Genomic DNA, 12219 nt, shown 5'->3' on the forward strand with positions numbered 1-12219 from the left:
CACAGTACTCTGGTTGGTCCCGTTGCGACGACAATCGCTCACGAACTAGCTCACAACCTGGGCCTCGTGCACGACGATCCAGTGTGCGGATGTCCCGACAACCGATGCATCATGGCCAACATTAGTGGGTAGGTGGGTGAGGGCTGGTATATGTATGGGTAGGATGAAGTAGGGTGTGGTTCTGTGTTTAAAAAACTTGAAAGGTGCATTCCTGAGAATGAATCTACAGTTTTGCATGTATGTATTCTCTGTGTGTATGTGCCATGTACCTAGAAGTGTTAATAATTTGGCTCACATGGGAATGGTTCTAGATGAGTTTATATTTGAAGAACCTGGGAATCATGTCCACAACAATCACCACCAAGACATTTTTCACCGCGACGTCTACCACCACCACACACAACAACAACAACAAACACAGTGGCATCACGAATCCCACGAAATGGTCAGTATGTTCAAAGAACCAGTTTGCAGAGGTCCTGGAACAAGGCATGGACTACTGCCTGCACAATCTGCCCGATAAGTTGGTCGATGGTCCGGTCTGTGGTAATGGATTTAGGGAGGAGGGCGAACAATGCGATTGTGGTCTTCCCGAAGTTTGTTGAGGATGGCTGGTGACGACGACGATGATAATAGTAGCTGTGATATCGTGTGAACATTTGATGAAACCCTTCCCGGCAGGACTGTGACAATCCATGTTGCAACCCACACAGCTGCACCCTCCTCAACAACGCCACCTGCTCCATGGGCAAGTGTTGTGACCTTCAAACTTGCAGGGTCAGTGACGGCGCTGTGTTTAGTTATCACCATAACGATGATGATGATGATGAGGATGATGTTGTTGTCAGTTCAGTTGGTTGATGGTAGCTCCGCTAATGTCAAGATTTTGGTGATGATTAATGTGATGATAGTTGGTCCTATTCATTAATGTCATTAGCCAACAATGTTAACTTAATAAAACATAACATAACAATTATGCTTCGTTGATTCAGTCAATTAGTTGAACCGACCATTCTAACTTCTTGCAATTGAACTAAATCGTCAATCACGTGATTTGATGCAGTTGAAGCCATCGGCGACAGTATGTCGAGCGAGTACGAGCGATTGTGACGTAGCAGAGTACTGCAGTGGTACTTCAGAGTACTGTCCCGACGATGTACACGTCCATGATGGCATGCCCTGCCTCACCGCAAGACTCAAGGTTGGGTGCCTCACATGTTCCGCTGTGTTGTGTTATGTGTGGTCTGGTGTTCACTGATGTCTATCTTGATTTTCTTGTTTTTCATAGATATATTTCTGAGACACTCTGGCCATTGTTGTTGACATCTTTTCTTGCTTTGAACTGCATCTCAACCGACTAATTATTTAGCTTACTAACAAACCAATCCATCTACTAACCAATCAGCTATAAACCAACTAATCAATCAGCTGACCAGTTAACAATCACCAGTTAACAATCATCCAACCAATCAACAACAATCAATCGATCAACAATCAACCAATCCAACCAATCACAAGAACCCATCCTACTGCTACCATGGCAAGTGCACCAGCCACGATGAACAGTGCCAGCTGTTGTGGGGCAGGACAGGTCTAAAGTCACACGACGCCTGCTATGAAAAGAATGTTCTAGGCACTCAGGAAGGCAACTGCGGATTGAACTGGGATAACTTCAAGAATTATCTCAAGTGTGAGAAGAAGTAAGTTTTCGAAGGATGGATAGTTGGATGGATGGATGGATCAATCGATTGATAGATGGATAGTTAGTTGGATAGATAGATGGCTGGTTGATTAGATCAATGGATTAATTAATAACTAAGTATGATGATTGATTTTTTAAATGAATGGATAAGGGGATTGTTGAATTGGTGAAATGAAACTGGTAATGAAATAAGCTAATATCATTCATCTCTAAATTAACACAAATATTTCATATTATTTAGCTGACTTATCATAAACAAACTGTTAAATTTGATTAACCTGTAATTTGTGTTTCAATCAATCATTCAACCAAACGACCATCCAACCGACCAACTTTTTAACCAACCAACTAATCAAACAACCAACCGACCAACCAACCAACTAATCAAACATCCAACCATCAAACCGACCAACCAACCAACTAATCAAACAACCAATCGTCCAACCGACAAACCGACTTTTTAACCAACCAACTAATCAAACAACCAACTATCCAACCAACCGACCAACCGACCAACCTCAGAAACATTCAATGTGGCATGTTGCACTGCGAGCATAAGCACGAGAAGTTGATGCTAATGAAGGAGTCAATGGCATTCGACCAATCAGATTCTTACATTACACTGCAAGGAGTGCGAAAGGAGTGCAAGGGGGTGGTCCTTGATGTGGGGTACAAGGCGAACGGGCCGGGCATGGTTCCCGATGGTGCCAAGTGTGCGGAGGATATGGTTGGTTTTGATGGTTTGTAATTGGTTGATAATTTTTCAAGTTCTCAAGCTGTTTGTGAGGTTGAACCTTAAAACCCCTACTTAGTACTTTAACCATTGATAAATAAAATATTGATGAATTTTCATTTATTATTCATCAAAAGTTGGTTTCATCAGTTTGCCAGCTAATTGATCATACACACACACACACACACACACACACACACACACACACACACACACACACACACACACACATCAGATATGCATCAACATGAAATGTCAGCCTCTCCATATCTTAACTCCATTCAAATGCCCTGATTGTCACGGACATGGGGTGAGTAAATAAAGGAGGGATTGAAGGAAATGAATGAATGAATAAATAAAGGAGTGAAAGAATGAACCAATACACTATTACAATGATTAAACGTTCTCATTATCACTATAGATATGCAACAGTCTGTTTCAGTGTCATTGTGATCCTGGGTTTTCCCCACCATTCTGTGATACGATTGGCTACGGGGGCAGTAACCATAGCAACCCATCTGTGTCCCGTCAAGGTGATTGATTGGTTGAATGGCTGATGGTCAGTTGATGATTGATGGATGATTGGTTCACTGATTAATTTATCAATATATTATCAATAATATTGCCTGATATGATATAGTACTTTTTTATTCATCCGTCCTCTAGGTTCGTGTAATTATATCATTCTTTTTATATGATTGTTGAACTTTAATTTCTATAGTTATATATATATTTACATAAATAATTTAAATGAAATGGATACAACTGATCGTCTGATTTGGCGCACAAAATTGATGGCAAAGAAAACAACGTCCTACCTCGGGGAACTGGGTCTCTGGACGCCAAACGAGGATCGATTGATATATATTTACATAAATAGAGTTGTAATTAATGAATATCAAATTGTTGCCCAACGACAGAGGAGGACAGCAGCCGACTGACCACGATGATGTTGTGTTTGTCCTTTTTCTTTATCCTCCCACTTCTCATCATCATCGTCTGTTTCGTCAGGAACAGGAAAAGGATCAAGGAAACTGTCTTTGGGATTAAGAGGGATAAGTATAAGTTAGTGGGATGGATATTATTGTTGGTGGGATAAAATGTTGTTGTTGTCGTTTGTGTTGTTGTTTATTTTATTGTCATTGACACTATTTATGTCATGAGTTGTGCTGCTAATGTCTGAGCTCTCATTGTTATCACAAATATTAATGACATTAATATTGGTGTTTTAATGCTGTTGTCTGGCAACCAAAATGCTGTTTTGTGTTTGATGTCATTTTCATAATTATTATCGTTGCCACGTTTGTTAATGCTGATAAATTATTTTTTAATAAATGTTTATTAACGTAGATCTGTGCAAGTGAGTCACTCGTCGTCAGTGGCTGCAGCAACGAACGCCACGTTATCAGCCGCGTGTCCCAACACAGTAATTACCTTAGACATGACTTCTGCAACCAAATCAACAGCATCATCTGCGACAACAGCAGCAGCAACGAATTATGATGATGAATTCAAGAAGGAGAAGAAGAGAAGATGTTTTTTGTTTGCTGGGCTGAGGAACATTTTCAACAGGGTGGGTGGCAGTGGGGATGGAGTCAACCATTCTCACCAACAACTTTTGTGGCAGCAGCAGCAACAACAACAACAACAACACCAGGAATTGCTTCAACATTTGCCGGTTAATCTTGCAGACAGTTGCAAATTTGGTGAGAAAGTATATTATTAATGATTGCTAATTAGTTGATTTTGTTGCTTTTACTTAATGTTGTTTGCTGTTGATGTGGCTGTTGATGTGGCTGTTGATGTTATTGTTGTTGTGGTTCTTAATGTTGTAGTGGGTGATGTCGTTGTTAAAAATGAGGCAGTCATCAGTTGGAAAAATGGAGAACCATTTTTTATTTATTTGAAAGTTTTGTTTTATTTAACCTGATCAAGCACACAAATCAACTAATTGGGAAAGAAATTCAAAAGTAATAATTTAAAATTATGGAAGGTTAAACGTAAAATACAAAATATCTACATTTGTATTAGATTCTAACTTCTTATTAAAACTACAAAATTGCATTTATTACCTTTTTTGCCATAAGAAAAATGTCTTTAAACCGACAACATACAAATGATTGGTATTCAAAATTCACTGATCTTGTGAAAGGTTAATGACTTTTGAAATCAGTTTTGGAGGATCGCATATGTTGTTGCTATTCTAGGTGCTCGCTGCATTTATTGCACTGTTTTTCAATTGATCAGTATTTTAAATTCATTTTAATCATTTTGGAAATGTCGTTTCATCACATGATCAGACGTTCTATAATTCCACGATTTTATGAGTTTATCGAGTTATTAATTTTAATTTCGGCATACCTTGAGATCCAAGTCATGTGTGACTGCCAGTTTTTTCGTATCTATTTTCAGTAGGTAGTTTGTAAATGCAGTCTCATTGTTTAAAAAATGAAGCTAACGAATAAAAGTAGCTGCACGTTGAACATGCCTTAGTCTGATTTCTTAACTAACCTTAGTAACGTTTTTGTTCAGTTACTAGTTTCGTGCCATTCTTAAAGTGGTTGGTGATGTTTAGAAATGGCGTCATTTTTGGCTGGATGATAATTGTTCCTGTGTGTGGTTTATTGTGTGGTTTATTTGCCTGATAAACAACAAAATATTTCAACAATACTTCCGACAAAAAGAACAATAATAAAATATACTAACAAACATCAATGGTACAGATGAAGACACTGAAGAAAGTAACATTGACTAAAGTGCTACCAAGGAGCAAGTAAATGATACCAATGAAATTAGCACAGTAAAACATAACACCGGAGCAATAAAACATAACACCGAAGTAATTAACCCGAACAAAGAAACCATATCAGTTAGTAAAGAAGACAGTAAAATTAACCAAGTCACTGATAACAATAAATGCAAATCACAGGAACAAAGGACTGGGTTATATGAATTCCCTATTATGAAGATGATTGAAAAATCGAAATAGGTGCTACACACTCGAGAATGAATTGGAAAACTGTATATTATTCTAGCTTTAATAAAATAAATAATGATATATATTTCTCTTTATTTATTTATTTATTTACATATGAACTTTGATTTATACATTCTGATAAGAAAATGAATTTACATAATGACCTCACCGTAATTATTAACAAGTCATCATCCACAGAACTTAAGCATTTAAATGTTGAATATTAGACAAAATAATATGGAGCACAGTTTTCCATATGCAATTATTAGCATACTTTAAAATTTTAAATAATAATACAACAATTAATAATGATAAGGTTACAACGTTGGTACATCTAAATATATATAATCATATGATTTAGTTTAAAAAAAAAAGCAACTATTAATAAATTGTAGGGTTCTTATTTATTTGAGATTTTATCTTTTTTAGGGCCATTTTTCATGTTTCCTTCTTTTTATGCGTTACATGAAATAAACTTGTTTAAAAAAAAATAAATAAATAAAGGAACTGAAAGATGCAACTGTGTGTGTGTGTGTGTGTGTGTGTGTGTGTGTGTGTGTGTGTTGTTTGTTAATGGACTTTAAATCATGTGATGGTCATGTGTATATCTTTATTAAAATCAGACCATGCTTGGAACAAAATGATATTTCGATAGATTATTTCAAAGTATATTTTTTTTAAATAAAATTCATTTGTCTGCAGCTTTTTTCTCTAAAAGCTTGTCCTCGTTTGTTTCTTCAGTTCTCTGTTTATTTTTTGATTGTTGGATTAGAAGTTCCTGATTCTTTTTGGTAAACAGTCAATTTTACAAGTTGCTTTTTGTTGATGATTCTTATGTTTTCACTTGTTATGTTATTATTGTTTAATTTGGTAGAAGAACATTATGGATTTAAGTTTGTTTTTTATGTCATTTGTTTGACATTCTTGCTACTTCGTTATTTTTTATCTAGGATTGATTATTGTAACTCGCTCTTTCTATCCTTTAAGTAAATCTTTTAACTCTGCTGCTTGTCTAGTTGCTTGTGCCCCTTTTTTCTCATGTATGTATCTCCATATCTTGTTCTCTTGCACTGGCTACATACAAAATATAAAATAATTTTTTAAATTTGCACATTCGTGTATAAGTCTCAATTATTTCCTAAGTACTTATCAGATACATTAATTGAACCTAAACGCCCCGATTTACGATCGTCTTCTTGTTCTCACTTCTTCTTAACTCGAGTTAAGCACTCTTTTGCTAAATCTGCGTTTGCTTTTTTTGGCCCTTTTCTCTGGAACTCTCTACCTACTTCTCTGACTACGTCTCCATCACTTACAAAGTTCAGAGCGGATCTCAAGACCCATTTGTTTGCAAAATTCATTGAGGAGCGCTGTTGAACATCGCGGAAATAGCGCTTTATAAACTGATTGATTGATTGATTTGTTGGTTGGTTGGTTGGTTAGTTAATTGATTGATTGATTGATTGATTGATTGATTGATTGATTGATTGATTGATTGATTGATTGATTGATTGATTGATTGATTGATTGATTGATTGATTGATTGATTGATTGATTGATTGATTGATTGATTGATTGATTGTCAATAATTCTGGGTAATTACACGTTTCTTGTTGAAACAATCAACACTAACAACAATCAAGAAAAGGGAATCACTAAGAGGTAGGGCTCAAAAATTACGTATAAATATGTATGATGTCATTAATATGCATGTAGGTGTAGGACGATTCAGTACATGTAACTAACTAAAGGAGCAGTGCACAGATGATAATAACCACTCCTCAAGTTTCAAAGTCAAAGGCCTGTGCTAGATTTGCATCATCACAAATTTCAATAACATTGATTAAATTTATTTAACAAACTATGCTAATGAACTTTTATCAATTTAATTAAATTGATAAAGGTTAACTTGATGAAAGGTTGGTCACACGAAATAGGAATAGGAATTGTAACGATAGTAATTAATAATAGTTAGACGAATCTACATAACGTTTTTTCGATATTTCATGTTCCAACTTTTGAATCAAATTTGTCCATTAATTTAAAACAGATCCACACATACATTACTGCCATCATCAGCAGCAGCAACAACAACATCAAACAGGAAATTCAACAATGTTGAACGTCTACAGTAACGTTGTTCAAGTTCAAACTGATCAGTTAGATCAACCAGCAGTCCTCTCCAAGAAAAAAATGATGAGGCCTTCATGTCTTCCCCCCAGGCCAAACGCTTGCCAAATTAGTTAGATGCTTGAAATACAATTGTTTTTGTTCTTTTAAATTTTTTCACATTAAATTTAAAAAAATGATATCACGTTTAAATTGAGATTATGTTAAGCGTTAGATTATGCAACAAAATCACATGGAATATATTTGAATTAAACCTGTAGATCCGGCCAGCAGTGCACAACATTCACCAGCTGCTGCTCCCATCCCTCTGCACCACTCACAGTGCACCATGCCGAGAAGAACAAACGCGTCAGCTCCATCGACGTCAACATCATCTGCACTCAGCTCTCTCAAGAGACCACTTTCAGCTTTTGTACGTTGCGAAGCAGGTTCGAAGAATTCAAACGAGCCAATCAAAAGACTTAGTTTTACGCCTCGTGATATTTCTAAACCGCTATTGGTCAGCACAACGAATGTTCACCTTGAAAATTTGAAGAATATTAATAGTGACTGCATTTTAGAGAACGACGATGACGATGACGACCAGAAAGGTGATTGTAAAGGTGCTTGCTTAGTGGGTGGAGCCAAAAATGATAATGTCGCTCACTTTTATAATCAACTTCAACCAGATCTTTGCGTTAACAACTCTTGTTCGGATTGTCAAAAGTTGGCATTCCTGCAACATCAACATGCAACATCACATCAACATGCAACATCTCATCAACATGCAGCATCACATCAACATTTCAAACATAACCTCGCTTCTAACAATCATTCCAATAGCAATAACTTCAGCAACAGTAACCACCGCGTCAATGCATTAGCTCACAATAGCAACAGCGGCAAGGATGTTGCTATTAGCAACGTTGATTACAATGCTGGTGACGATGATCTGTGTTCACACAAACAACATGAATATCTCATGCCAATCGGAAATTTGGGTCAGGTCGACCTAACTCAACCAGCAACATCAGCAGTAGCAATAAGCACTCCAGAAGTCTTATACAAAAATAACACCATCGTTGACAGACTGGCTAGCACCAAGAAGCCAGATGTCTATTTCTTGAAAAAGTTTAATTTCAGTTCTGATTTCTTAAAAAACAAACATGGAAATGATAACGATCATCAAAATATTTCTGAAAATAACAATAAAAATGAGGATCACCGCTTCAACAGTGGTACTAATGGGAACAGCAACAACAACAACAAAAGTGTTGGCTTGTTGAGAGGAGTCTTCAGGTCGTCCAGTGTTGCCAACAACAAAAAAATTGTTGCCGGTGAAGATGTTGTTGTCAGACCACCATCAACAGCATCCAGTTCGTTGAATAGCACGACAGAACAACACCAAGCAACAAAAGCTGCCTTCAAAAATAGGAGGCTGCAACAAATACAACAACATTATCCATCCATTTGTTCAACAACTACCATTGACAGTAACAACAACAGTAGCAATAACTATGATAATAATGTGCTGGAAGATATTTATGAAGAAATTGACGTCACTAAAATGACTCAAATATTATCGGCGAAACCTCAAATGTCGGCAGCGACACAGGCCACAGTTGAAATGTTGCATCAGTCTCAACAGGCAGGGCAAATATCAGAAGATAGCTCCCGAAAAAATTCTAATCACTGTATTCAACATGATTTGGTTAGCTTGCCCGAGAAAAAGCAGCAGCTACAACAAGCAACTACGTCATCATTGTCTATAAGAGAACAATTTCTGCAACTCCAGCAACAGAAGCAACTACATCAGCATCCCGCTACAACAACACTCTCCACAACGGTTGAAACTAAATTCACGAACGTGGCTGCTCCTTCCAAAAAGAAATCGTTACCATTAGCGACATTAAATGCAAAAGTTGACTCAGAACAGACGACGTCCCTTACAACTCACGCAACAAATCCTGTAATTCCTGTCGTCGTGTCGCGTGCAGCTGCTGCTGTTCCGACAACCACACAAGCCACAACATCAGCAGCAATTACAAAAACAACTTTATTTCAAACTGGTTCAGTTTGTTCCAAGGCCCAACCATCTGCGAAACATCCTTTGTCAATTCTGAAATCAACATCAACTGTCAGGTCAGCCTTTTCTGCTGCAAACACTGCTACTCATAATGTTTCTATTGCTGGCACCACTACTTCTTTTTCTACTACAAGGACTACTGCCGCTGCTGCTACTGTAGCTGCTTCAATTTTGAAAGGAGCAGTTGCTAGACCCGGTACAGCTGTCAAGACAGCAGCAGTTACAACTCAGCCAAAATTCACAACAACAACTTCTTACAGACCGATGATTACATCAAAACCATCGATAACATCGATGACAACAACAACAACAACGTCATCAACATCGACGACCGTATCATTAAAAACAAACAACATTCAATCATCAAGAAGCATCGTCGCTTCTAAAACAGCCGCAAACACTGGCAACACAACTACCATCATCTCCACAAACAACAATTATGCCAAGAACAACTTCAACAGCAGCAACAACAGCAGGAACATTCCACGCGGGTCTGCGTCTAGTAGTAACAGTAGTGGTTCCAGCAGCGGTGTAGGACTTTCATCATTGTCACCGTCATCATCATCGTCATCACCGAACGCTTATCCATCGTCATTTTCGTCGTCATCATCTTTTTCATCGGCCACCGCAAACAGATTCTCCACCCATATTAAATCAGTCCCTGAAAATCAGGCACTACCAAGATCAAGTGTGCCACCGAAGCTGCCTGGTACCTCCCCCTCAAGCAAATCAACCAATCGTAGATCGACATTGAATCCTAAATGCCAAACTGAATGCTGATTGGCTGATGGTGGCGCGCATCATTCAGTTGTTATTGCTCTCAGCTATTGATTAGCAATTAAATATTATAATTGTATTTGTTGACGATAATATGTTTTAAGTATCTTTGTTGTATTTTGTTCTAGTTAATTAATTTTTTTCCCTTGTTAGTTGAAGATGATGAGAAAATTGATTAGACTTTTTCTGCAACTGTTCATCAGACTTTTGTACTTGTTACTTTCTTTATATTGTCATCTTTTCTTCATGGCATCTTCTTCTTCTTCATCACTACCATCATCATCTTCTTCATCTTCATCACTATCATCATCATCTTCTTCATCTTCATCATTATCATCATCTTCTTCTTCATCTTCATCCTTTCCATCATCATCTTCTTTATAATCATCTTCTTCATCTTCATCACTTCCACCATCATCTTCTTCATCTTCATCACTTTCGCCATCATCTTCTTCATCTTCATTGCTATCATCATCATCTTTTCATCTTTCTTTCTTATTTATTACAATCTTATTCTTTCATAGATATTATCACTTTATTTCAATTTGCGTTTCAATCGTCTAAATTTATTTTGGAAATCTCCAATTCATTTTTGAGAGGATAGAATGGTAGGTAGTTTAGTATGGAATGATAGAATTTTAGGTAGGTGCATAGATAGATTAGTATGGAATGGTGGATAGTAGTTGGATGATATGTAGATAGATTAGTGAAGAATTATATCTTTTTTCAATTATTATCTACAAGAACGATCATGTATTCGTATTATTCTTACTTGATTCAGTTGAAAATCTTTCGTTTTTAGAATTTCTTTATTTTAGTGTTACGTCAATAAATATATATTTTATTCCATATTGATTTATATATATATATATATATATATATATATATATATATATATATATATATATACGTATTTATGTTCAGTTTTGTTTGACACGCGCATTATTAATTTTAAAAGGCTACATTTTTGCTTTGATATTTTTCTCTTTCTATGAGTTCGTATCTTATAATTTGTTTACACACACACACACACACACACACACACACACACTCATCATGAAAATATGTGTGTGTTTGTGTATGTGAGTGTATGCATCTTGTAAATTATCATAATAATTAGTCGTTTGTTGTTTTCAATGTTATTGTTAATAACATTAATAACAATATTTTCATTATTATTATTATTATTGTTGTTGTTATTGTTTATTATTGTTTATTATGATGCTTTAAAGATCCTATTCCATTTCCAACTCTTTCAGCTTTCCATTAACAATATATCTTCGTTATACAATTTTTGTGCGTGTCTATTTTTAAACTACTACTCATATATATCCATCTGCCTCATATCTGTCTGTCTGTCTATCATCATTTTATCATATAGTCTTTATGATATATGTTTTTTGTATAATTCATATATACATATATATATATATATATATATATATATATATATATATATATATATAAAATCAATTGAGCTAGTCTATACATAAGTATATATTATAAGTGTGAATAAATCAGTAGAAGTGAGTCATTTGTATCGTCATATATATATATATATATATATATATATATATATATATATATATATATATATATATATATATGTTGTTGAAAATCACAGCATGTTCGGCGTTAGTTAACTTCCAATTTAACTTTTCGATTTTTCTAACGGTTGATCATAAATCATTTTTATGCTGTTTAGTTTATTGTTATTGTCCATTGCTAATCATTTTTTAAAATGATTTACGATCAACCATTAGAAAAATCGAAAAGTTAAATTAGAGGTTAACAAACGCCTAACATGCTGTGGTTTTCATCAATAGTTGCATTTC

The 12219-nt window shown here is 35.8% G+C and overlaps 3 protein-coding genes across 3 annotated transcripts; all 3 read left to right on the forward strand.

The window, feature by feature from the left end:
• Positions 1-2970, forward strand: HELRODRAFT_120989 (hypothetical protein; the record flags this gene model as incomplete). Its single annotated transcript, XM_009014033.1, has 8 exons — positions 1-128; positions 422-596; positions 682-777; positions 1064-1201; positions 1519-1700; positions 2225-2429; positions 2671-2745; positions 2857-2970. Coding segments are annotated over 8 exons (1113 nt in total), but the record flags the coding sequence as incomplete, so codon positions are not given.
• A 411-nt stretch (positions 2971-3381) lies between these two features.
• On the forward strand, positions 3382-5424 carry HELRODRAFT_184017 (hypothetical protein; the record flags this gene model as incomplete). Its single annotated transcript, XM_009014034.1, has 3 exons — positions 3382-3500; positions 3786-4141; positions 5276-5424. The coding sequence occupies 3 exons, from the start codon at positions 3382-3384 to the stop codon at positions 5422-5424; spliced, it is 624 nt and encodes a 207-aa protein (XP_009012282.1).
• Positions 5425-7527: 2103 nt separating this feature from the next.
• HELRODRAFT_184018 (hypothetical protein) lies at positions 7528-10387 on the forward strand (the record flags this gene model as incomplete). Its single annotated transcript, XM_009014035.1, has 2 exons — positions 7528-7654; positions 7803-10387. The coding sequence occupies 2 exons, from the start codon at positions 7528-7530 to the stop codon at positions 10385-10387; spliced, it is 2712 nt and encodes a 903-aa protein (XP_009012283.1).
• Between the last annotated feature and the right edge of the window lie 1832 nt (positions 10388-12219).

This window comes from Helobdella robusta, assembly GCF_000326865.2.
Source record: "Helobdella robusta unplaced genomic scaffold HELROscaffold_129, whole genome shotgun sequence".
Lineage (NCBI taxonomy): Eukaryota > Metazoa > Annelida > Clitellata > Rhynchobdellida > Glossiphoniidae > Helobdella > Helobdella robusta.